The sequence below is a fragment of the Phoca vitulina genome, unplaced genomic scaffold (genome assembly GCF_004348235.1).
Source record: "Phoca vitulina isolate PV1807 unplaced genomic scaffold, GSC_HSeal_1.0 scaffold32, whole genome shotgun sequence".
NCBI classification, from domain to species: domain Eukaryota; kingdom Metazoa; phylum Chordata; class Mammalia; order Carnivora; family Phocidae; genus Phoca; species Phoca vitulina.
The window spans coordinates 24,254,797-24,280,732 of record NW_022589735.1 but is presented as its reverse complement, the minus strand read 5'-3'; the positions used below and the strand labels follow the sequence as shown (position 1 = coordinate 24,280,732).

Here is a 25,936-nt window from a genome sequence, read left to right as displayed (position 1 = left end):
GGGGGGGGGGGGGGGCGTCGTGTCTGCTGGCTCGGAAGCCCACTGCCTCTCCCCGCAATATGGGAGCCCTGAGCCCCACCTCTGTCCCCATGGAACTCAGCTCAGACGTGACCAATGGGTGGGCTACAAATCACACCTACAGCTCAACCCAAGAAAGCAGGGAAGTTTGTAACCAGTGTTGCAAGGTGATGCTTAGGGGGAAGCATCCAGAAGTGAAGAGGGTGATCGAAAGGTTTGGGGAGGCCACAAATGACCATTGACCACTCGAGCTCTGGGGAAGGGGGGAGTGTTGGTGTCTAGGGGGGTGGGGGTCACCCATTGGAGAGACATAGCCAAGCCACCCACCTGGCCCGGGGTGGTCTTGGACCAGGAACTTCACACTTACCAGGAGGCGCCTAAGTTCCCCAATACAAAGGCAGTGCTCATAGAAAAGACGGCCTCAGACGCCCGGAGCCCGGGGGGGTCCCTGGCAGGCCAGCCTCCTGGCAGCTTTGCCCACCCCCCTGGCCAGGCATCTTCACTCGGCTTGCACGTGCTTCCCTCCCGGCCCGGCCCTGCCTCTTGGGGAACTCTTTGTTCTCTTCATGGAATTCAGAGGAAGGTTCTGCCAGCTTGGAGACTGGGCTGGGCTCTTTCCCAGCAGCTGATAACAGCTGGGATTAAAAGATGAAACACCGAGCAGATGTCCCAGCTCTGCCGGAAATCGAGAAGCCAAGGGTAGGCATCCAGACCCCTGTGCCCTGTGGCACTCGGGTCTGCCCCACCCTCCTGGTGGCGGCTGTGTCCGTCCTCAGAGCCCCACGCACCCAAGGATCCCACCCGATGGGGCACTATCAGCGAGCCACGGATTCCCTGGGGGCCATGTGCGGAGCCCTGGGGGCCCACGGCCAGGACCCCTCATGAGAGCAGGGGGCTCAAGCTGGATTGTGAGTTCCAAGCCTCAGTCCCTGGCAGGCAGAGCGGCCTCTTTCATTTTGATTGCAACAATCCCCCAGCGCCTCGTTGGTGCTCAGCCCTTGAGTGACAGGTCTTACATAAGCCTCACAACCCCAGAATGTAGATGCCATGTGATCCTGGGCTTACAGATCAGGAACCCGAGCCTCGGGGAAATGAGGTGAGCTACCCAGGGCGGAGCTGGGATTCAGCCCAGGTCTGGGTGGCTCCCCAGGCCTCCACGTGGGACCCCTGCACCATGCACCCTGGTCTGCAGGCTCTGCATCTCTCTCTGCAAGAGAAACCCAGAAGCAGCATCTCTGCCTTCTAGAAGGTTCCTTTGGCCAGGAGGCATTCATCAGCGTCGATGCCCACACCAGTACCCAAGTGAGGGGAGGGGACCCGGCAGCAGACAGAGCACTGTGACAGCCGGGTCTGTGCCCAGGCTGGACAGGCCTCTGCTAGTGTGTGACTGGGGGTGAGTCATTTCCTTACTGGCCTCTGTTTTCTCATGTCATGTGTTCAACAAGTATTTCTGAGCTCCTGCTCTATGCCAAGCACTAGGCACTGAGACAGACAAGATCTGTCCTGTCAAGGAGCTTACATTCTCACAACACGAAGACCGGCAGTGGGCAGGTGACAAGATATGGTGATGGCACTGGGGACCTGGGCGGAGAGAGTGTCACTTGAGCTAAGGTGACATTTGAGCTAAGACCCCAATGACAGAGGGAGCCAGCCACGGGGAGGTGGCAGGGCTTCCCAGGCCGAGGGCCACCTCCTCTGAAGCGGGACCAGAGGTGGGCACGTGGGAAGAGCAGAGAGAAGGTCTGCGTATTGTTCACGGGGGCGGGGGCTTTGAAATGAGGGCACAGGTGTAGCCCCGGAGACAGAGCGGTGCAGGCCAAGGGGAGGCGCAGAGGAAGGCTTGGAGGGTTTGATCAGGGGAAGGACACGCCCTGCGTGACACAGGAGGAAGTGGACGATGTGTGCAGAGTTGCTGTGGGGATTGGGGACAGAAAAAGCCCAAGGAAGTCAAAGCCCACAGAAATACAGCACGTCTGGGAGTCATACTTCATAATGTTTGGGGGAGGGACAGCGGGGGGCTCTGACATCGGCGGGATGGTGGGAGTCTCCAGGCCCTTCTCCTGCAGACCCTGCCGAGGGAGGGCAGCAGGGCAGGAGGTTGGGCTTGGCGGCGGGGGAGGGGGCAGGCCACCCCAACTGAGGGGCCCAGTTGGAACAGAGGCTTTGTCCAATTGTCTTAGAAACAGAAGCTGAGGGGCGCCTGGATGGCTCGGTCAGTTGAGCGTCCAACTCTTGATTTCAGCTCAGGTCATGATCTCAGGGTCGTGGGCTCAAGCCCCGGGTTGGGCTCCCTGCTCAGAGCACGGTCTGCTTGAGATTCTCTCTCTCCCTCTGCTCCTCCCCCGACTCACCCTGTCTCTTTCTCTCTTAAATACATAAAATCTTTTTCAAATTAAAGAAAAAGAAATGGAAGCTGACCCTGGTGGATTCTAACGTCAGATTCAGCAGATTTCCATCTTGACTGGGTCATCTGCAGAAGAAATCAGATATGGTTGTTTTCACCTGGGAAGGAATTCGTTTCATAAAATTTGGAAATCAACTGGGCAGTGAACTGTCGGGCAGGTTTGGCAGGGCTGTGAGCCGAAAATCCAGCTGACACATGCAACTTGAAATTGGCCACCTGGAGAAGGGTTTCCTGCCGGGCCAAGGGGCTTTGAGGCATTGGAGCTGACAGCACTGGGGAGCCTGAAGTCCGATCCCGGGCCCCCAGGGCCAGAACCACCCAAGCGGGCTGTTTTCCTACACACCCTTCGGTCGGTTTTCACTGTCCTCAAGCCATCAATCCTCAATCCTGCCATCCATCTGAAGGCCCTTTCCACCTCTAGTCCCTTGCCTGGCTTGGGAGGCCCTATCATCTCCCTCCTGCATAACTACAACAGGTGCCTACCCACCCGGCGCCCAGCCTCATTCTTATTCTCTACTTCTAGTGACATTCTAATCTTTGCCTCCACGTTTTCAATTTGCAAGCCATTTTGTGCAAATGTTCGCTGGACATTCCTTCCGATCTTGTTTCATGGATATATCGACCATTTCTCTGAACTTACTTCTGCTGTTGTTGTTGTTATGTTTTCTGTTTTTGAAAACCCGCATCCTCTGAGTTGCTTTTCCCCACTTGTTTTGGCCTCTGTCTTTCATCAAGAGACTCTCTCAGCTGTCCAGAAACTTTGGTTCATTTTTCATGGTGGAAACCTAAAAAAGCCAATTAGCAGCTGCATGGACACAGAGGGGACTGGTCAACGGTGGATTTGCAGGGGTGGAAGCTGGCTGGATCTTTCTCCTGGGCTCATCAGATTCCCTAGGATGAGCCCTCTCAACTCCTGCCTGTAAGCAAAGGCCTGGTTGACCACATCCTGGAGCCTTGTTGAGGAAGGAGATGTGGAGGGGCCTCCATATTCCATGTGTAAACTTCCAGTTAATGGTACTCCTCCCTCACCTTTGCCTGGCGTCCTGCAGGCTAGACACTATTTTTCTGTCTCCAGAAAATAACCGCCCCCCCCACCCCCGCTCCAGGCTGCCACCTAGCTCGAGGAAGGGCAACTGTCCAGATTAGGGGCCAATACCATCTCCGTTGAAACTGACTCCGCCATTATAGCACAAAAGCGGGCATAGACAGTCCATAAGTAAAGACATGGCTGTGTCCTAATAAAACTTTCTTTATAAAAATCAGTGGTGGGCCAGATCTGGCCCCTGGACCATAATTTGAGACCCCTGGTAACTGGTGCTTCAAGTTCCTGAGCTTTGGGTGTTCAGCATGGCAGATTGGTTATTCTTGAGTGTTCCCCATTGCTGGCTTAAATTTTTGTCTGTCCCATTTCTGTACAGGCAATAACCCCTCATTGGTCTCCTTCCCAGCTTCTTAAATATTACTGCTGGAGCGTCTTCTCCTGACTTCTCTGCCCTTGGAGCTCAGGGTTCTGGACATAGTAGAGATAAATGTATGCACTCCATCTCCCATCTTTAACTACCTGGCAGGCTCCTTTTATTTATTTATTTATTTATTTTTAAGATTTTATTTATTTATTTGAAGATAGAGACACAGCGAGAGAGGGAACACAAGCAGGGGGGAGTGGCAGAGGGAGAAGCAGGCTTCCCGCCAAGCAGGGAGCCCGATGCGGGGCTTGATCCCAGGACCCTGGGATCATGACCTGAGCCGAAGGCAGACGCGTAATGACTGAGCCACCCAGGCGCCCCGTCCTTTTATTTATTTTTTAATAAAAAAAAAGGTCCCTCAGGTTCGTTCCCTCTTGAAGCATCTAGAACTAACATCAATTAGGGTTGGTTGTGTGTCTTCACCTAATGGTACTTTTCTGTTGTTGTTGTTGTTTTAATAAATTCATTGAACCACATAATTAATTAATGTACCACATTAAGTTAAAGACCTCTGTGAAGAATTAAATAGAAGATAACTCCCTCCTTTCTGAGGCCCTGCAGGGGAGGGGGGGGTGCTGCCTGCCGTGCTCACCCAGGCAGGGCAGTGTTGGGTGAGCTAGCTCCCAGAATGCTCTCTCTGGGACCATGGCCACTCTCTCTGCAGGATCCAGAGCCTGGAATGTGGCCTGCGTGGTCGCTGCTCTGTAAGCAAGGCCCTCTTTCCCAGCCCCTTGGCCCAAGGCCGGGAGAAAAGAGGCAGTGAAATAGCAGGGTTGGGGTGAGGGGGACTTTGAGCCTTAGGTTTCCTGGAGAAGGATCACAATTTATCTGTCAGGATGTCCCATTAGCTCTAGGACCTGTGGGGTGCAACCCCAAGCAACGGAGCCCAAGTCCCAAGCAGCCTGGAAACAGAGGGGAAACAGAGAGGCCGAAGACTGGTGCTGTCCTGGGGGCCTCCCACTGGCCACTGGCTGCAGTGGGCTGCGCAGGCTGACCACCAGTCCCCAAACTGTGACAGGTGGGCTCTGCCACTTCTTTCCGGCCTCTCCGCTCTCCTGAGCCCCGGCATCCTCCTCTGCAGAATGGAGGTGCAGGATGGCCCTAAGGATCAGTAAGACACATTTGAGCAGGCCCAGTGAAGAAAGCTATTTCTGACACAACAGTTTCAGGCCGCGGGGTAGCCCTGGACCCCAAGCTGCTGCTCTGTGGGTTCTAGGAGACCAGGGACGGAGGGGGCACGTTTCCCCCCTGCGCGTGGCTCCGTCTTCCCTTCCGAGCCGGGGCCGCTCCGGGCATCCGTGCCCCGCCCCCACTGCACCTGTCCCTCCCGTGACTCCCCATGCCGCGTCCTGATTGGCTGCTTGCGCGGCTCCTCCCAGCTCCTCTGGCGCCTCCCCAGTCCCTGGCACCAAGGGCGCTAACGTTGGAAGGATGGACGAGCCAAAGGATGGATAAACAAAGATGGAGAACTCAGTGGGTGGACGAATGGGCAAACAAATATCCAGATGGAGCTTTGGTTACCTGGACACGTGATGTCTTGAGCCGTATTTCGACAGAGGGCTCAGTGGGTGGATGAATCATAATAAGGAAGCAGTGCCTGAGTAGAAGGAACCGAAAGACAGCAGGGGTGAGGGTGCCTGGGTGGCTCAGTCGGTTAAGTGTCTGCCTTTGGCTCAGGTCATGATCCCGGCGTCCTGGGATCAAGTCCCGCCTCGGGCTCCCTGCTCCGCCGGGAGTCTGCTTCTCCCTCTCCTCTGCCCCTCCCCCTGCTCATGCTCTCTCTCTCTCTCTCTCTCTCTCTCTCTGTCAAATGAATAAATAAAATCTTTAAGAAAGAAAGTGAGTGGGGTGGAGGAAGAAACAGCCAACAAATGAGTAGAGGGTGAACTCGAGAAACGTCTGAGCGGACTGATGACCCGTGTCCACACCTCCACGGTCACCCCTAAGGGTGTCGGTGTCTGTGAGCCGAAGGACTCGTTCCCAGGGTTCCAAGGAGGAGGGCTGGTGAGGAAGAATTCACAAACACTCTCTTTCTGTCTATTAAAAAAAATAATAATAAACTTTGAATCCACTTCCAAGTATGTTTGGAAAGAGCAGAGACGGCTTTCATGAAGGGTAAATTATAAGTGCCTCATTCAGAGCTGTGTTTAGGGACCTTCAGAAATATACGCAGTCCCTGCAGCGAGCGCTAAAATGCGCATGAGACAAGAAACATATGCCGGGTATGACGATGTCAAGCAGGCTGACTGCCAGTATATGTACTTTGCTGTCGATGGAATATTCGGCAAGTGTTCCAGAAAGAGGCCTTTCCTGAAATGGAGGTCAATGAGAATACTCCCCCTTCTCATAAATCCTTGGGAAAAAAAACAGGCCTGTCTCCCACACACATGTGGCTAATTATCTGGGGGCTCAGGGCTCTCCCCGGAGAGTGGTTAAGAGCCATTTCCCTGGACTCCATCTGCCCCAAGTGGTTTCCAGCAGCTCTGGCTAGAAAGAGCTTGCCCTTGGTTCATAAACGGCCATTTTCCTGCCCCAGTGGGCAGAGGGGGACAGGCACAGGTACCTAAAAATAAAGATCGCATCTTTTCCTTTCCCCCTGCCCACCGGAGATCAGACCCGGACACAAGCTGCTGGTGGATACCCTACAATCCAGAGCCTCTTTCCAGGGCCACTGGTGACCAGCCACCTTGGTCCACTTTAGCTGGATTCGGCCTGGGCCTCAGACCCAGCTCTCAGAGGACCCAGGCAAACTAGATGTGATCCCTGCTTGTGGGGCTTGGGGGCTGGCAGAGAGATAGATGGGCAGACGGCTCCATCCCAGTGCACTAGGATTATAGCAAGTAAATATCCCTGACCAAGTGTGGGCAGGCAACTGGGAAGACTTCTCAGAAGACAGTGCGTGTCTTAGGTGGGTCTTGAAGGATGAGTAGGAGTTTTCTGGCAAGAAATGGGAGAAAGGACATTGGAGACATGAGCAACACAGCTCAGGGGCCATGGTGTTCTGGCAAAAGGTAGGCCAGGAGTGATGTATAGAGGACAAGTGCGGGGTGGGCAGAGCAGGCCAGAGGGGGATGTCTGGTTCAGCTTGAGAGGGCTTTGGCCAACCAGCTTAAACTGTGTCTCAAGGAAGTGGGGAGCCTGTGGATGGCTTCAAAGGGACCACCAGGTAGAGAATGAGAAGAAACGGGGAGCCACAGAGGAGGCTGTGACCATCAACCCATAGAGAGATGCTTGCACGAGACCCCGTAGGGACAGAAAGGGGATGACTGTGATGCTTTCTCTTCTTGACTGTGATTTGGGGCATGTTACCTCACCTCTTGATGCTATGGTTCCACATCTGTGAAATGGGGGTAATAGTGTCTGCCACATGGAGTTGTGGTGGAGTTTCCAGTAAAACATGGAAAACGCCAGAACAGCGCCGAGGCATGGTCAGTCACACAGATCAGCACCCTGTGGCCTTTCATATTTGGAGGCAGTGATCGGAAATTGTGACCAGATGCATCCACCTGCATTCCCAGGGTCTACGGTAGGGTAGATGATGATGCTATTCACAAAGACTGGGGAATCAGATGGAGAAATGAGGGGGGGACGGGGAATGAGGACCTTGGTATAGGCTATTCAGCCAGTTTCCACCAGAACGGGTGAGGGTCTTCTGTCCCAGCTGAGAATAACCCATGAACTCTGACACCAGACTACCCCAGGGCCAAATCCTGGCCTTGCCGCTTGATGCTGTGTGACCTCAAGCAGTGACTTGCCCTCTCTGAGTGCAGTTTCCTCCTCGATAGGATGAGATAGAGGGCGGCTGTGCAAATTTCATAAGGATTGGCGTAACAGAGCTCAGAACAGCACCCAGCACACAGAAATGTTTACATTTGTCTAAAAGGCAAATTTTATGTTATGTACAATTTACCAGCATTTAAAAAAACAATATAGTAACAAAATGTGGAATACATATACAATAAAATAGATTATTTGGCCTTAAAAAGGAAGAAATTTTTTTTAATTTTTTTTATTTATTTGAGAGAGAGAGAGCATGAAAAAGTGAGCACAAGCAGGGGGAGCAGCAGAGGGAGAGTTCTAGAAAAGCAGGCTCCCCGCTGAGCAGGGAGCCCGACATGGGTCTCCATCCCAAGACCCTGGGATCATGACCTGAGCCGAAAGCAGACACTTAACCGACTGAGCCACCCAGGCGCCCCCTTATTTATTTATTTTAGAGAAAGAACACAAGAGGGAGGGGCAGAGGGAGAGGGAGAAGAGAGAGAAAGAATCCTCAAGCAGACTCCCTGCTGAGCGCAGAGCCCCAAGCGGGGCTCGATACCACGACCCTGAGATCATTACCTGAGCCGAAACCAAGAGCCAGACGCTCAAACCCACTGTGCCACCCAGGCGCCCCTACCACCATTTTAAAAAAATAATAAATATGTTTTTTTTTTTTAATTTTTTTATTGTTATGTTAATCCCCATACATTACATCATTAGTTTTAGATATAGTGTTCCATGATTCATTGTTTGTGCATAACACCCAGTGCTCCATGCAGAATGTGCCCTCCTCAATACCCATCACCAGGCTAACCCATCCCCCCAACCCCCAATAAATATGTTTTAAAACAGAATGTCCTATACCAATGCCATGGAGTGAATTGTATGGTATGTGAAGTAAATGTCTCAGTGAAGCTCTTTAGACAGTAATGCTGCCCCAAACACAGGTGGACACAGTGTGGCTGACCGTCCTGGGGCCGGGAGAAAGATCTGCAGGTGTCGGGGTACCAGGGCCTGCCGGGCCCCGCCCCTCTGAGTGGGTGGAGATGTCAGGTCCCTGCTCAGCACCCCTGTGACCTCCCGGCCCCCCGGAAAGGCCCAGCGGCCCTGAAGGGCAGGGAGCCGCTGCTTTATGAGGGATGGGGCAGCTGGAAGACAGTGGGGTCACCCCTAAGCCGGACAGACTGGGCAGATGAGGGCCGGGGAAATAAACCCCGCTGAAAGTCTCCAGAGGGCATGTGGGCCTCAGCCTGGGGCTCAAGAGGGACAAAGGGTGAATCACTCTGGCCCCTTGGGAGTGTGAGTCAGTCTGCAGGGTCATCATGGGCCAGGATGCTGGCAGCAGCCCCTTGGGGACCCCATGAAACTTCCCACACCTCTGGGAAGCCCTCCTCCCTCCCCCACGCTGTAACAAGGGACACTAGTGTGCTCAGCGGGGTGCCTGCTTCTCCCTCTCCCACTGCCCCTCCCCCTGCTCATGCTGTCTTATAAATAAATAAAATGTTAAAAACAAATAAAAAAAGAAAACCGGAAACCATCACAGAGAGTCCCCTGGGGGCAGGGGACTTTTAGACAGTTGTCAGGGAAGATGTCCAGGAAGCACAGTGAGGAGTCAGCCGCATAGAGATGCGCAAGAGCCCCAGGCAGAGGGAACGCTTCGTGCAAAGGTCCTGGGGTAGGACTAGGCCTGGCAGATTTGAGAAGCAGAAGGAAGGCCATGTGACAGAGGGTGGGAAGTGGGGGGGAAGCAGGTGGTACATAGGCAGTGTTGAGAGCCTCTTTCCTTCCTCACGGGCTGCCCACTGGAGTGACCGCCCATCCCAGTTTGCCTCGGACTGCCCCAGTTTTAGCACTGGAAGTCCCAGAAAAGTCCTGGGCACACTGCAATGGTTGGTCACCCTAGTGCCCACCTGCCCCCATATTTACTAGATGCAGAAGGTAAAGCACCCTGGGCCCTGCTGGGGGCTGGCATGCCTTTCCCTCCAGAGAGCTTTGTCCTCCTGTCACGGGGAGCCAGGAGTCCACAGTCCAGGGCCCCTTGGGTCAGGTCACCTTGGAGCAGGTGGCTCATGCTAAGTGGCCAGATTTTTCCTGAGCCACCATGCTGGCCACGCTCCAAAGACCTCCAGCTGCCCGGCCTCACCTGCCCTTTTCTAGAACCTTCTGCGTGGCACAGGGCGGGGCTTGTAACCTGCAGGTTATGAGGAATTCTCATGAAAGTCAAAGCTCCTACGAATGGCTTTTTAAGTTAAAAAAGAAATAAAACAAAATAAAATTAAAATCTCCTCATTCTCTGAAAGCAATAAATCCTGGCCTTCATTAAGTTCGGAGGGATACCCTGGCCCATGTGTCAGTGATTAAGGCTTTGGGGTGCATGGGGAGTTGAGGAATTTTGTTTTTTTGGGGGGTGCTGGTTTCTGTGTGCCTCTCTGGAGCCTGTTCTCCAACAGGAAATGGAATCTCAGGAGATGATAGGCTCTGGGGAGAAGCTGATCTGCACGAGCACAGATCTGGGTCTGGCCAAGCCCCAGTCACCCCAGGCCCTCCCACCCAACAGCAGCTACCCACGGCCGGTGACGCCATTGTACTCCCCACCTGCGCAGCCATAATTCCTTAGGATCTAGTACCTTTCTTAGCCTGGCTCCAGCGCTTTCCATATGCAGGGCAACCTCTCAACCTCCACCTTTGAGAGCCCAGGAAGGTCCTTCTTCTTTTTTCCGGAGTCCCTCCCTAAACTCCCCTTCCTTCCGCTCCAGTCCAGCGGGCGGGTCAGGGCCTCTTCAGCCTTCAGAGATGCTCTCGTGGCCTTGAGCCCCGTGGGAGGGGAGTACCATGGTGTGTCCCGGCTCCCCCCACAAGGGGCTTTTCACTGTTCCTGTGAGTTTGCTTCATCCGTTCCGTAGCCTGAGCCAAGGGCAGCGGGGAGGGAACTCTGCCAAGCCCAAGGAATGGCCTGTGACCGGGTGACCCCAACATGGGGTACCCATGTGCCTTACAGCTGTCACTCAAAAGTATCCTTCAAGAAGTCTCTTGAAGTCTCTGGGCTAAGACACACATCCCTTGACCAGAAGCCCTTCCGTGAGCCCCGTCACTCTGATCCAGAAACTATCCACCCACGTTCTGCTTCTTCCCAAGTCCTCCTTGTTCTTACCTCTGGAAGAGATATTCCATATTTTTAGTGCTGGCACCTCAACCACGGTCCATTTCCCCAAAAATAAGGAACTGAGGAGGGCAGCGTTGGTGCCGGCCCAACCCTCAGCTCCTGATGAGCTCTGTGACTTGGACAGGTCACCTCCCTTTGGTCTCCGTCCCTGTTCACACCCGCATCTCTGAGTGACGAACAGGATTAAAGAGAGGGCAGAGGCACTCAGTGGGTGGCAGCGGGTCGCCCCACCCCCGGGCTCACTGCCCCCACCTCACGGGAGCCCTTCCCGCCGGGACCCTTGGGTCCGGTGTGCCACCGGCATGAGTCATACGTCTGAACTCCTTGATCCTATTTTAAACACTTTATTAAAGCCACTCCTGACTCAGAGAGGAAGCAGCCTAGAAACAGTGGGCGCATCGGATGGCGTGAGGAGGCCATGCCAGAATCCGGCTGGAGTCAGTCCAGGCTGGTGCTGGTGGCAACGTGTGGCCTTTTAATTCAATATTTAATTCACAGACCTCTGAGAGCCATCCCCGGCCCCCTTCCTTTGTGTGTGGGTCCTGTATTCTAAAAACTATAATAATAACAAATACCAAGAAAGGGTTCTGGAACCCGTGCACTGGTGGGCACCTCTCACCTCCAGTGAGCATCTCCTCATGCGGGAGGTGGGTAGCAGGGTTTGGATGCACACGCTCAGGGTCTACACTGCACAGCCCCACCTGCTACCAGCAGTATGACTCAGAAGGTCAGTTCATCTCTCTGTGCCTCAGTTTCTCCTTCTATAAAATGGGGATGACAATGGTAGCTTTCCTCATAGGTTCGATGTGAAGAGTAGATGGGTCAATACTGTGGAGCCGAGATTGGTACCAGCCGTAGAGCAAACAATAAATGGTGTTGCTCCCTGTTATTTTTATTAAACACCATCAGGGGGCCTCTAGGGCTGTCTGGTACTATCAGCTCCTTTGGAGAGAACAGCAGGGTCCACATTTGAGGCCCTCTGTGAAGGTGAGGTTGGGGTCCCCCACCAGTCCACCCCCCCCCAAGATGGGCCCTGTTCATTCAGCCACTGAAGGGAGTGATATCTAAGTGGGCTTGCCCGATCTGGTCATAGGGACTGTAGGAATCTGTCACCAGTCTGGACACAACCCCCGTCCCAAACAAACATTTGCCCTACCACCCCAGCAGCCTGTGGTTTTGGTCTTCCAAACTGCTTGAGGACTTTCCAAAACACAGCAGGACTCCCCGTAGCATGATGCATGGTGGAGCCTTTGGGGACAATAAAGTCCTTCTGGAATGAGCTGTATTTGCTGAGTAAGAAGCCGTGATTTTAATTCCTGGAGGATGACATGGCCCTCGATGCTGGCCAAGCTCAAGCAATTTGCCAGGTGGCCAGCTACTCCAGGAGGCAAAGCCCCTCCAGGAGGGCCATGGCCCCCAGGCCCTCCCCGAGGTGTCCATAGGACACATCTGCCCCCACTCCTGCGAGAGACAGGGGGTTTTGTTAGCCCAGGCAGGAAATGAGCAGGGAGAACACTTCCCTTCCCCTGAGCAAGAGTTTCCAACTCCAAGGTTGGTCTGAAACTTATAAAACAAAATTATCTCGGGAGGTGTTGTCATGATCTGGTCTTAGCAGCTCAAATCCAGGGACCTCCCCTGCCTCCTCTGCTCAGCACGCACCCCCACGATGGCCCCCGGGGCGTCGGGCAACCGCAGGGAGCTCCAGACCAAAGGTCCAGAGCATTCAAACCACCTGACCCCCAGCCTCCTTCCCAGAGTTCTGGGAAGAGGGTCAGAGAAAGGGGCCCCCAGTGCCCATGAGAAGGGCCAGGTCCTAAGGCTGCAGGAGGCTCTGGACACATCCTGGGATGCTGATAAGAACTCGGCCTTGGTCACAACGACCCAGGAGTTCAGAGGACATGAGCTGGAGTCACACAGACCTGGGTTCAAGTCCCTGTTCTGCCATCTCCTCACTGTGTGACCTCGGGGACACCACCGTGCCCCGTGACTACATAGGCCAGGCTCTTGGCAGACACTCAGCTGTGGACAGTCGTCAGCCACACCGCCAACGACATTTCTGTGGTCTCTAAGAGGCCAACCTGAGTTCACACTCGTGCTCCGGCCCTTGGGAGCTGAGAACCCTGGGAGCATTCCTTTTCTTTGTTTTAACTTTTGGTAAAATACACACCACTTAAAACTTACCATGTTAACTGTTTTTAAGTGTGACAATTCAGTGGCATTGGGTATATTCGAGGTGTTGTGCAACCATCACTGCGATCTATTTGCGAAACTTTTTCATCCTCCCAAACAGAAGCCCCGTCCCCATTAAACACTGACCCCCATCCCCCCCCCACCCAGCCCCTGGCACCCGCCCTTCTGCTTTCTGTCTCTCTGAATTTGACGACTCCAGGCACCTCACATAAGGGCAATCAATCATACAGTATTTGGTTTTTTTTGCGACTGGCGTATTTCACTTAACATGACGTCCTCATGCTTCATCCATGGTGTGGCATGTGTCAGAACGTCCTTCTTTTCTGAGGCTGAATAATATTCCATTGTGTGCACACAGCACATTTTCTTCATCTCTTCAACCATTCGTGGACATTTGGGTTTTTCCACCTTTTGGCTATTGCCTCTGACAACATTTCTTGACGTCTCTGAGTCTCCTTTTCCCCAGTTGTGAGGGAAAAGAGAGTGGGAAGAGATTAAAGCACTTTCTAGGGGTGCCTGGCTGGCTCAGTCGTTAAGCGTCTGTTTAGGTCATGATCCCAAGGTCCTGGGATCAAGCCCCATATTGGGCTCCCTGCTCAGTGGGGAGCCTGCTTCTCCCTCTCCCACTCCCCCTGCTTGTGTTCCTTCTCTCACTGTGTATCTCTCTGTCAAATTAAAAAAAAATTTTTTAATTAAAAAAATTAAAAATCTTAAAAAAAAATAAAACACTTTCTAGAACTATGTATAGATTCAATAAGATGAATTGCACAAAAGCCTCTGTCCTAGGAGGAGCATGGGAAGGGCCGAGGACTGGGTGACCTGGGAAACACGGGGGCCTGGGCAGGCTGTCCGCCACATGTCCAGGCCGTAATAAGGCAGACGTTGCTGGAAGAGGAGTCTTGGGGGATGTTGGTGCCAAGGAGGCTCGAGGAGGCCACCACTTTGAGAGCCACCTCCTCAAGCTTCAGACCTCCAAGAGAGCCTGTCTGGGTGCGGTCCCCACATTGGATCTGGTCAGTGCGTGAGTTCTCCAGCCCAACCAGAGATGAGGTTTTTATGAGTTAGAAATGGTTCCATATTGTCTGGCTTCAAACGGTACTTAAGAAAACCATCATCCTCCATGGTTACTTACTGGGCAGATGGTCGTCACGGGCATCCAGAATCATTTCACAGCAAGCTGGAGCCCAGGCTGGGCCCGAAACCTCGGGATGTCTTTGAGAAACCCCATCCCCAGGCCGTGCAACCCCTGCATCCTGGTGCCCAGGTCCGCAGACAGACCGTGAGGAGGGATATGGGAAACCTCCAGACTGGCCTTGTGTCGAGACTCAGACCCTGCCCACAAAGTCACTGACCTGCAGCTGCCATGTCTCAGGCTTTACCCACCCTGGGGGACACACAGGAGGCTGTTGACATCAGGGCACCATGTTTTGAAGGCCCAAAGGCCCGTCTAGCCAGTTACTTCTTGGGATCCCAAATAGGCACCCCTTTTGTGCCTCCGAGCTGGTGCTTATACCACCAGCTCTTCTGTTTAATAGTTCGGCACAGCAGCTGTCACCCCTAAAATTCCATCCGCGTGGGTCGGGAACCTGAGGCCCAGAGAGGCTGAGTAACCTGCCCCAGGTAAATAGCTTCCATGTCAGTCATATCTTTCCCGTCCTGCACTGCCCCTGCCTGGCTGGTGTCTGTTGCCCACACCTCATGGATACCCCTGTGGGTGGCATCCCCACCACTATGTGGGTCCCACGCAGCGGCGGGGAGAACAGCACGATCTGGGCTTCATCACGCACAGATTTTCCAGCTGGAACCATTTTCCCAACAGCATCCTTAGGCAAGACCTGTCCTCCCCCTCAAAGCCTCAGTTTTCCCATCTGTACATAACAGGCCAATCAGGACCTACTCCCAGATGCCTCCCAGGGCAGCCTGAATGTCTGAGTGTGTGCTGACGGTGGGAGAGGTTTTCCCACTGGAGAAAGGAAGGGAAAGAGAAAAAACAGCAAGGAGAAAGTTCTGGGGCAAACCGCTGGGCCAGAGGCCTGCTTTTGCTTATTGGCGCAAAGGTTGACCAGTTGTCGATTTGTGAGTTGTTCACACTGAAGCCTCTAGTATCTGGTTTGGGCTGGTCTGGGAGAGGATTCAAGAGCATCAGGCTCATTCTCTTCCTCTACCAAGGCCCTTTCAGTTGGGAGTCCTGTCCAGCCTGCTGGGCCTGCAGCCCCACAGGCCCCAGATGCCTGAGGATACCCAGGCCCTGCCCCACTCCAGGCCTGCTGGGAACTTCCCCAAAGGCTCTAGGAGACGGGGCACCGCACCCTGCCTGGGCAGCTGCTTGCCTGTGAGCACCCCTCCTCATTGGGCCCTCTGCCTAACCATGCCACCCAGGAGAACCACCAGACCAATCCATTCATTCAGTCACTTCAGCGAAGGCAAATGTCTTCATCTGGCTTGAGTTATGCAGACAGAGAATTTTATAGTCGTACCCAGTAATGACCAGCAGGAAACCATGGTGTGCTTTAGCTTTCAGACCCAGGAAGAGCCTGGCTTACTGTCCCACCTGGGGGCCCCTTTCCTACCTTGTCCCTCACCTCAGCCTAAGACCCAAGGCAAGCAGCCTTCCTGAGCCGAGCATGAGCTTCTGTGGCCTGGCAAAAGCCCAGAAGCCAGTGACCAGCGCCCTGGGCCTTGTGAGTGAAAGTGGGCCTCTTCCCTCCTACAAGCAGAGGAGCATGATGCTATGTGTGCCAGTGGGGTTCCCATTCCCACACCCTCACTCTCCCTGAAAACAGATGTGCCCAGAGAGGAGAAAGGGCCTAACACCAGGCCAGCTGCGCACAGGAGCTGGGAAGGAGACCAGGATGTATGTTTTGGCCATGACGGGCCTGAGATGTTGGTGAGATCCACATAGAGATGTTAGGTTGGCAGGTGACTGAGCGGTGTGGGCTCAACTGAGGTCACGGATCTGGAGGTGCTCCATAAGCTGCAAATCCCTCACCAGGGTGAGGAGCTGTTGTCTGTTATGAAAGTGCCAGAATCTCAGCCGTGCCAAGTCAACATGGCCCGTGGGTGATTCCAGCACAAAATTCAAGGTCTGAGTCGGGTATTGAAGAAAAACCAGGGCCATATGACCAGCAGGAATTTCTGCTCTCAGAACTCAGGGCTGCATCACTTATATGGTCAAATGATCTTCAACAGAGAGGCCAAGGCTGTCCAGGGGGGAAAAGACAGTCTCTTCAACAAATGGTGTTGGAGAAACTGAATATCCACATGTAGAAGAATGACTCAGAGCCCTTACCTCACACCTCAAAAGGTTAAAAAGGCAACAAAAGCAAAAATAGGCAAATTGGACTACATCAAACTTAAAAACTTCCATGCAGCAAAAGAAACCATCAACAGAGCACAAAGGCAACTTACAGAATGGGAGACGATATTTGCAAGCCATGTGCCTGATAAGGGGTTAATATCCAGAAAATGGAACTCTGGCCACTCAACAACAACAAAAATCCAACTAAAAAATGGACAATGACTAGACATTTCTGCAAAGGAGACATACACATACAGATGGTCAACAGGCATATGAAGAGATGCTCAACAACACTAATTATTAAGGAAAAGCAAATTAAAACCACCATGCAGTATCACATTATACCTCTTAGGGCGGCCACTACCAAAAAATTAATTAATTAATTAATTAATTAATTAAATATAAAACAAAAACCAAGTGTCAGCAAGGCTATGGGGAAATTGAAGCCTTCATTGGTGGGAACGTAAAATGGTGTTGTCAGCATAGAAAACAATATGGAGATTCCTCCAAAAATTAAAAATGGGATTACTGTATGACCCAGTATATACCTACCACTTGTAGGTATATATCCAAAAGCACTGGAAACAGGATCTTGAGGCGGTAGTTGTATACCCATGTTCATCCCAGCACTATTCACAATAGTCAAGAGTGGAAACAACCCAAGCGTCCATCACCCGATGAGATGAATGGATGAACAATACGTGGTGTATACATACGATCACCCCCAGCCACCTGCAAAGGTTTTAGGGTGTAGCATAGCACAAAGGGCCCCCCTCCACGTCCAGAGGAGTCTTTCTTCTCTCTCTCTCTCTTTTCCTTAAAGACCCTCCCTCCTCATCACTCAGGACTCTCCTGAACAAAAGTCTAGAAGTGCCATTGACCCTGGGCTTCTTCTGCTTTTCCACCCATCCCAATCCCTGGTCTGGGGTGCACAGTGACTGCCCACTTGAAACCAGGAGGAAGGAAGGAAAATTCATACACATGAATTTTTTTTTTTTTAAAGATTTAATTTATTTGTTTGAGAGAGAGAGAGCACAGAGGGAGAGTGAGAGGGAGAAGCAGGTTCTCCAATGAGCAGGGAGCCTGACGTGGGACTGGATCCCAGGACCCCAAGATCATGACCTGAGCTGAAGGCAGATGCTCAACCGACTGAGCCACCCAGGTGCCCCACATGAATTTTTTAGTAAACCATCCTGCCTCGGACCTGATTCATGGACAGCCTCTGCTTCTTCCCTGTGGTTGTTCCGGGGATTTGGGAGGGAGGTTAAGGTTGACTTTGATAGGAAAGAGCAGTTCCTTGCAATACCGTCCGAGCCTGTAGATCTACCACCCCCGGGCCCCACCAGGCCAGCGTGCAGCCGGTGGGCACCATGGATGGAGAGGTGTCACATGCATCTCAAACGGCAGTCTAGTACGTACACCTTCACTTCTGCACACCTTTCCCCCCAGCACCTGAGAAAACGACCCCTGACTCGGGCCAGGGGCTGGTCGGCATTCTCCTCCTTCAGCGTCATGGTCGCTGGGTCTGGGGACCGACGTGGGCAGAGCGGGGAGAAGGTGGAGGCAGGGTGATCCGTGGCACAAATTCAGAAAGACTTCACAACTTGTGGATGGAGGATGCTGCACGTTGGGGTGGACCTTAAGTGCAATCAATCACGAGAAATTCATGAGCTGCTCCCCCGGGGTTGTGGGGGAGGGGTGCGGAAGGTTCTGGAGGGCAGAGGAGGGATAGGCAGTGGACAGAACAGCACCTGCTGTTCCCGAGTTCAGGCATTTGGAAGGCCATGGTAGTGTCTCTATGTGGTGTGTCGTCTCTAACATTTTACCTTAGGGGATATGAAAAAGCGTTCGTCGGGGCTTTCGTAAAAGGACTCCCAACCTCACTCGGCTCTATTCTTCTCCCAGATCCAGTTTCTCAGTGCCAGACTCTTCTGCCTGTAGAGTTCCAGGGAGTCAGTCTCTGGGAGTGGGGAATGACTCGTGAAAGACTGGTGACCGGATGGCGAGGAAGGGGAAGGATGCAGCCAGCAGGGCGGTGGGCGGTGGGCGGTGGGCACCGGCGCAGGGTGGGTGGGCTGCGCCCAAGCCTGCTGGCTTCCCTTCTCAACCAGTCTGTCCTTGTTCTCCTGCCCAGGCCCTCCCGGACGGCGCGGCAAGGCTGGAAGAAGAGGCGACCCCGGTGAGTCCCCGGTTTTCTTGGTTTCCAAACCCAGCCCTGGAAATCTGCCCTTGACCTTGAGACCTGACCTGAGCCCTGGCTGGAGGTCCCGGTCCTCGCCCTGCCCCGTAACTCGGGATGCTCAGACCCGAGGCCAGGCCTTCCTCTCCCTTCCAGCTGACCATTGTCCCCCGAGTCATTGGTCCAGTACTGCCTTAGCTTCTCGGCACCTGCAGTTCCAGGGACAGTCCCTCTGTGCCCTTGGCCACTCCCTGAAGGTCACTGTCAGCCCCTAAAACATCCTCTTCCCTTTGTGGGGGCTGCTGGTGGCCCTCCTGGGTGTGTCCCCTGCCCTCCCCAGACCTGGACTGTCCTTCCCCTGACTCCTCGACCTCCCTGCCACACAACCCACAGACTCAACTCTACTCGCCGCCCCCTCCCTCCTGCCACCTTCATTTCACCCAAAATGCACTCACCCTGCACACCCCCAACCCCCATGACAGTGAAGCTTCCAGACCCCCCCCCACGCCCACTCCCCACCTCGCCTTCCATCATCCCAGGCTTCTGGTCTGTTCACGGCCTTGCCGGTGACGTCAGCTTGGCCACAGTGTCCCCGGCTCAGCGCCAGCCTGCATGTGCTCCCGCATCTCCCACCCCTCCCTCTGCACCTGTTCCCTTGGACCCCACTTGCCTCTCAAACCAGCCTGCCCGTGGCCCTCTTCTGACCTCTCTGCCACCCCCGGGGCTCCGGCTCCCCCATGATGCTGACGACACCTCCACCCCAGTCATCTCTGGGCCCTGAGGTTGGAGGTGCCCCCCCAAACCAGCACCCCCCCCACCTGCTGTCCTGTGGCTCCCTGTCATCCCAGGGAGACCTCCGGCCACTGCTTCCCTGTGCAGACCCCAGGGCAGCATCCTCGACGCCTCCGGTCCCCATTCCCATGCCGAGTCCTGGTCAGTTTCCCCTTCCGTACACCTTGGACCCGTGCCCCCTTCTGTCCATGCCACCACCGCCTCTCAGGGCTCTCCCCTCTCCTCCCACCATGTCCCCCACCTCCAGCTTCACCCAGGGGGTCAGAGCCTCCCATCTGAGCCTGCCCAGGGTGTCTTATCCTCTCCCTGGACTCTCGGCCCAAGTTCACTACCCTTTTGTCCTTACATCTAGAGAAAGCCTTCTCGAACCTGGCTGGCTGGGGGCTCTCACTCCGAGTCTTCAGAGCCCGGCACACAGTAGGCTCAGGGAAGGCAGGTGCACAGAACAGGGAAGGAATGAACGCACCCATGCTCAGCTCCTAAGCTGCTTCACCAGGACCCCAGGCAGATTGCACCCCAGGGGGAAACGGGGCAGGTTCTCTCTGTGCATCAGAGTCTTCTCCTGGGCACTGGGCATGGGCTTCCTGCCCCCTGTACCACTGCATGCTTGCCTTATCTCATTCCTTATACAGAGGACTTGCAGATAAGCTCCCTAGAGTTCACTGCTAAGAAATGCCCTTCATGGATCTCTGCTCGCTTTGACTTCCAGAGCTGAAGGCTCTTTTGTGTTTGATTGCTAGGGCTTTTCTTTACTTTGGGTTTTGTGTGTAATCACCCACAACCCACTCCCCACCCCCCCACACACACTACCGGCTCTCCAAAAACACACTGCATCATTCAGTTCTCCTTTCTCTGCATTTTATTGTAAGCTTCTGATGTCCTTTTTGGAAGGAAATGAGGAAATTAGGGACTTTTTTTTAGGATAAAGTATAATTTTACTCAGCTTCCTCAAAAATCCATTTAGAATTCGGCCTCCACTTTAAAACAATCTAAAAGTCAAAGAAAGACAAGGATTTACTGGGCTCTGGGCTGGGTCCTTTCAAGTTCTTCATCTAATGTGACCTTCACAGGGCCCTGCAAAAGATAAAAATATGGTATCATTCCCATTTTGCAGATAAGGAAACTGAGGCTCCAAGGGGTTAAGTGTCTTGTGTAAGGTCAGCTGCTGGGCAAGGTGTAGGCAGCCCCTCCTCCTTTCAGTGACCTTTCCCATGCGGGTTCCTGATTCTCTGCCTGTCAGGGAGTGGTGCGAGCAGCACAGAGCAGATGTCCCTCTCGGATTAGCTTTGGCGGGGCCCCCTGTTTATTTCCAGATAGTTTCGCATACATGCACATCCTGGCTTTGGCGCCTTCCCTTGCACAAACCAGGCCTTTTCCTGCATCCCAGGGAGAAAGGCTCTTTTTGTCTTGTGGACCAGTATCTGGCCGAGATGCCTTCCTGCTGCTGCCGCCTCCGCCCCAGTCCTGCAGACAGAGCTCGCCCTGTCCGTGGGAGTCTTTGCCTGGAAAACACCTCCAGAGCCCTGCAGTGTTTATGCATCTCCATCGTAATGGAATGGATTTCTCATCTCCCCCATTTCTCAGCCCGAGAAGCCCAACACTGCTCTTGCACTCTGGGGTCCTCTTTCTAGGGACCTTGGGCAGGATCCTTTTTCCATCTAGACCCGCCTTTCCCCAAGAGCCTCCACTCCCTAGCTCCCCCTTCCCCAGATACCTCCCTCTGTCCCAGCATTTCTGCACCTGGTTGCGGGGGGGTCTGCTCTGCACACCTGTCCTTCTCCACCAAGGCAGGGGCTCCTCAAAGCTGGGACCAGACGCGTAGGCACTCAGGAGACAGTCAGTAAACGCTTGTTGACAAGAAAGAGGGAAGAAAGGGAGGAGGAAGCGAGAAAGAGGGATTGGTGGGTAAATGATGGATAAAGGGTTAGGAGACACAAGGACGAAGCAATCGAATGCCGCTTGGCTGGTGGCCATGCTACACCTGCGGAGGCAAATGGAGGTGCTCACCCCATCTCTGCAGCTGCCAGCCTTCATTCAATCAGCAGTCTCGGTGCTAGAGTTCTATTGTTGCTGTCCTTGCTTTAAATGGATTTGTGCATTTATTAGTGGCAGTATGCATTTGAAAGTACATCTATGTGCAGAAGAGATTTATTCATTCTACTAACGATGCTTCCTTTGCATTTGGATTTGAGGACCCTTAATTATGCATTTTATACATGCGTTCCCCAGGAGTCTAGGGCTCTTAGGGTAGGAAAGAGTTCTGTGAGTCCCACTGAAAAATTCTAGAACAGGAGCCATATAGTTGACAAATGACTGTAAGAAGATAATCGTTGATATTTTGTGTTCTGATTCATACAACAATGTTCTCTTCCTTTGTTCAGTGGTCCATGGAGACCATGATATTGCCATTCCCTTCCTTCCCTGGACCCTGAGGGGGTGGGAGGGGGTCGGTTCTTAGGTCTCAGAGTTCCAGAAGTTTCTGGGATTTAAGAACTAGGACTTGAAAGGATAGCTACATATCGGCTCTACTACAATCATGCAGGTCTGTCTTGCCATGTCAGTGCTAGGGTTTTTAATCTACCCTGACCCCAAGAAATCCTTTCTATTTTTTTTTTTTTTTTTAAAGAATTTATTTATTTATTTGACAGAGAGAGACACAGCCTGAGAGGGAACACAAGCAGGGGGAGTGGGAGAGGGAGAAGCAGGCTTCCCGCGGAGCAAGGAGCCCGATGTGGGACTCGATCCCAGGACCCTGGGATCATGACCTGAGCCGAAGGCAGACGCTTAACGACTGAGCCACCCAGGCGCCCAAGAAATCCTTTCTAAAAATCCAATGGAAGAAGCACTTCTGGAATGGTAGAGTAAGGACCTCTGAAAATCTCCTTCTCCATAAAAAACAGCAAGAACACTAGAGGAAAAAATAGGCCTTTTCAGAACTCTGGAAATTAATGTCTGGTAACAACCCAAGAAATGTTTATTCAAGACAAATATCTTGCTAAGAACAGTGAGGTTTGTAGCATTTTAACTTGCCCATTTCCCAGCGCCATGGTAGCCTTAAAAACCATCAATCTCACAATCACAGTACCTGTGAAAAGTAGCAGCCACTGAAGGAAGCAAAACAATTTGAAGGTCCCTAACTGCTCGTTCCCAGAGAATTGTCATTATCTATCAGCTTCCAGGAAAAGCCCATATATAGGACTTGTCTCTATTTGACCTGATGCAGAGCTCACTCACTGGGAAAAGCTCTATCCCGGAGTGCTTGCTAAAAACACTCAGCAGCAATTGTTTAACGTCGCAGCTGCCTAAGGTAGCAACACCAGTTGGAACAGGAAGAAGCTGACACAAACACTTAAATGAAAATCTAGGGGATGAGCCACGCAGAGGGGCTTTGAAATGCTCCAGCATATTGCTGGGAATCCAGAAAGCACATGCATGTGCAAGGCTGTGTACATGTCCACAAAAGACCTGAGAGAGCCCCAGTCTCTCACTTCTGGCTGACCTTGAGGCCCTGCTCAAGCAGGAAGTGAAGGCAAAGGCAGAATTGTAACCTGGCAAAGCACTGAAGTTGTGCTCCAGCACACACAACGAGCCCCTTGGCACAGAATGGGAGACGTACTGAATCAAGGCATTAAAGGACACCTCTGTCTCAGCTGACCATTAAGCTAACCAAGAGAGAATTCAGAAGCTGCACATGACAAAGAGTACACACTTTGGAGAATTAGTCCAGGAAAACCCCTAAGCAAACAAAGAGCAACAATAATAACAAACAGCAACAACAAATCCTGGAAAGGAGGATGGATATCTAATTTCCAGAGTAGCCACATTAGATTCTTTTAAATGCCCAGTGTTTAACAAAAAATTGTGAGACACACAAAGATATAAGAAAGTATGGCAATGAAAAAGGAAAAAAAGCAGTCAATAAAAACCGTCTGTGAAGGGGGGGAAATCGGAGGGGTAGATGAACCATGAGAGACGATGGACTCTGAAAAACAAACTGAGGGTTCTAGAGGGGAGGGGGGTGGGAGGATGGGTTAGCCTGGTGATGGGTACTGAGGAGGGCACGTTCTGCATGGAGCACTGGGTGTTATGCACAAACAATGAATCATGGAACACTATATCTAAAACTAATGATGTAATGTATGGGGATTAACATAACAATTTAATAAATAAATAAATAAATAAATAAAAGTCCACTCAGTTTAAGGGGCGCCTGGGTGGCTCAGTTGGTTAAGCGACTGCCTTCGGCCCAGGTCATGATCCCGGAGTCCCAGGATCGAGTCCTGCATCAGGCTCCCCACTCAGCAGGGAGTCTGCTTCTCCCTCTGACCCTTCCCGCTCTCGTGCGCTCTCTCTCTCTCATTCTCTCTCTCTCTCAAATAAATAAAATCTAAAAAAAAAAAGTCCGCTCAGTTTAAAAGCCCCAGAGAAGCATGGCTAAAGGTCTCTGTCTTCGTGGTGGACTGGGTCTTCACGGCCTCTTACCCAGAGCAGGTTGAGTGGGGAGAGGCAGAGGGCTGCGCAAGCCACGGCCTGTTGGAGAGAGCAGGGAGCAGGCAGAGCGGGACTCAGGAGTCCAGGCACAACACAGAGGAGCAGGTGCAGACTGTCCACAGGGCCTCAGGCACCAAGGCTGCCGCGCCCTACTCCCCCCCACTGGTGTGTGGGCTGGGCACCTGCCAGGCAGTGGGAAATATTCTTCCCAGTTTGCTTTTCCAGGAATATACCCTTTGGGAAACCCTCGGGAAATGTCTATTCCCCAGAGGGACGAAGAGCTCCTGGTTTGGGAACCCCTTTTGGGCTACATCGGTTCAGTTCAAGAAGCCACAGGATCAGTGAACCCTCTACTCTGACCCATTTTATTTAGTTCCCAAGTCATCTGGCTCTTATTTCATTGCTCCCCACATTCCTGACAGCAAAGTCAATGGATCCAGGCAATGCCTGGCACATATGTTGGACAGCTGTGTGCAGAACGGGGCCGGGCCGTGGGAGGCCCTGCAGCCTGCCTCACTTTCTAAACAGGGACCCCTGGACGGCCTGAGCCCAGCCCTCCGCCCGATCCATCACCCATGGCTGCTCAGCTCCCTGAAGGCCGTAGCGTCTGTGTCCAGAGGCCACGGCCGCCACAGCCCAAACCCTGTGCATAGTCGGTTGCCCAGGGCTTGGAAGTGGTGATGAGCTGCCTGTCTGTCCCCCCTGATCCCCTAAGAGCTCTGCCTGCCAGGCCCTGTGCAAGGCAGCAGGGAGACGGCAGCAAGCTGGCAGCTGGGGTCCCACCTCTCAGGGAGCGGCCTCGCTGGGGGGGGCTGGCAGACCATAAACAACCCACAAGGAAATTGGGTTACTAATTAAAGATGGTGATAAGTGCTTGGAAGGGAAATAGAGCAGGAAGCTGTGATGGATACCAGTGAGGGCAAAGGAGGGAAAGCCACAGCCTGTCGACCGTGGGGCCGGGGTGGACATGGATGTCCTGAGACCAAGGCCATGGGCACTGGGGAGGTGCAGGGCCAGGCCAAAGAGCTGTGCAGGGGAATTCGGATGCTATTCCATGCGCCAGGGAAAGCCCTGGGAAGGGCTGGGCATTTTTAAGAGGCCCCACCACTTGGTGGGTCCCGGGGGGCCCAGAGGTGGTCAGTTAGGAGGCTGTGGGGTAGTGCTGATAGAAAGCAGTGGTGGCCTGGTGATGTCAGGCCAGCAGCACCCAAGAGAGGTGGTGGCTAGGGTGCTTTGGAGACTCTCCGGTGGGTTAAATGTGACCTGTCCCCCTAGCGATGGGACCACTCTCCGGAATGCCGCCGTTCCCGCGCTGGCCGCCCCTCTGGAGACACGGATGGTGCTGTGGGTTTGGGGTCCCACGAGACCTGCCTCCAGCCCGGGCTGCCCCCTCACTAGCTTGGTGACCTCAGACGTGCCACGCATGCTCCCTGGCACCTTGGGGGAAGCTTTTGCTGCCAAAGCTGTTTCTCTCCGCCCCGTTTGTTAGGCTTAGAATCAGACAGCCTGGGTTCTGGCCTGAGGGGAACGGGACGTGACTCTGGGCCGGGTAACCTTTCTGAGCCTGTCTTCTCATCTGTAACCTGTGCCCGGGGAGGACGCAGCGGGGGTTAAATGAGATGTTTGGGGAAACCGCGTGGTTCCCAGCGCGCTCGAGGAGTCGGGCGTGAGTGATGGCTACTCTTATAGCCCCTCCTCCTGCCGGCCCCCCGGGCTGCACACTCAGGACCCCGGGTGCTCCCAATGATAATCCAGTCTGAGCTTTCTGGGTTTTTGTTTTTAAAGATGTATTTATTTGAGCGAGCATGAGCAGGAGGGGCAGAGGGAGTGGGAGAGAGAGAATCTCAAGCAGACTCCACGCTGAGCACGGAGCCTGACATGGGGCTCGATCTCACGACCCTAAGATCAGGACCTGAGCCGAAACCAAGAGTCGGAGGCTCAGCCGACTGCGCGCCGCCCCCCCCCCCCGCCCCCGTCTGAGCTTTCTTGGAGGGAGCTTAGAGCGGAGGGTGAGAAAGGGCAGCCACAGCCAGAGGACCAGACAAAAACACAGACCTCACTCCAGCCAGTTTTCAGTTAAAGCTTATTGCCTTTTCTGACTTGGCAAGCCCCGCACATGCATCCAGTGACATCAAAGAGCGGGGGGGGGGGGGGGGGGGGGGGGGGGGGGGGGGGG

The 25,936-nt window shown here is 53.4% G+C and overlaps 1 protein-coding gene across 1 annotated transcript in view; it reads left to right on the top strand.

The window, feature by feature from the left end:
* Nucleotides 1-25,936, top strand: part of COL23A1 (collagen type XXIII alpha 1 chain) — a 298,820-nt gene that overhangs the window by 223,472 nt on the left and 49,412 nt on the right. The window contains exon 3 of the mRNA XM_032425088.1: nt 18,433-18,477. Within this exon, the coding sequence (XP_032280979.1) occupies nt 18,433-18,477 (45 nt within the window). The remainder of the gene's footprint in view (nt 1-18,432; nt 18,478-25,936) is intronic.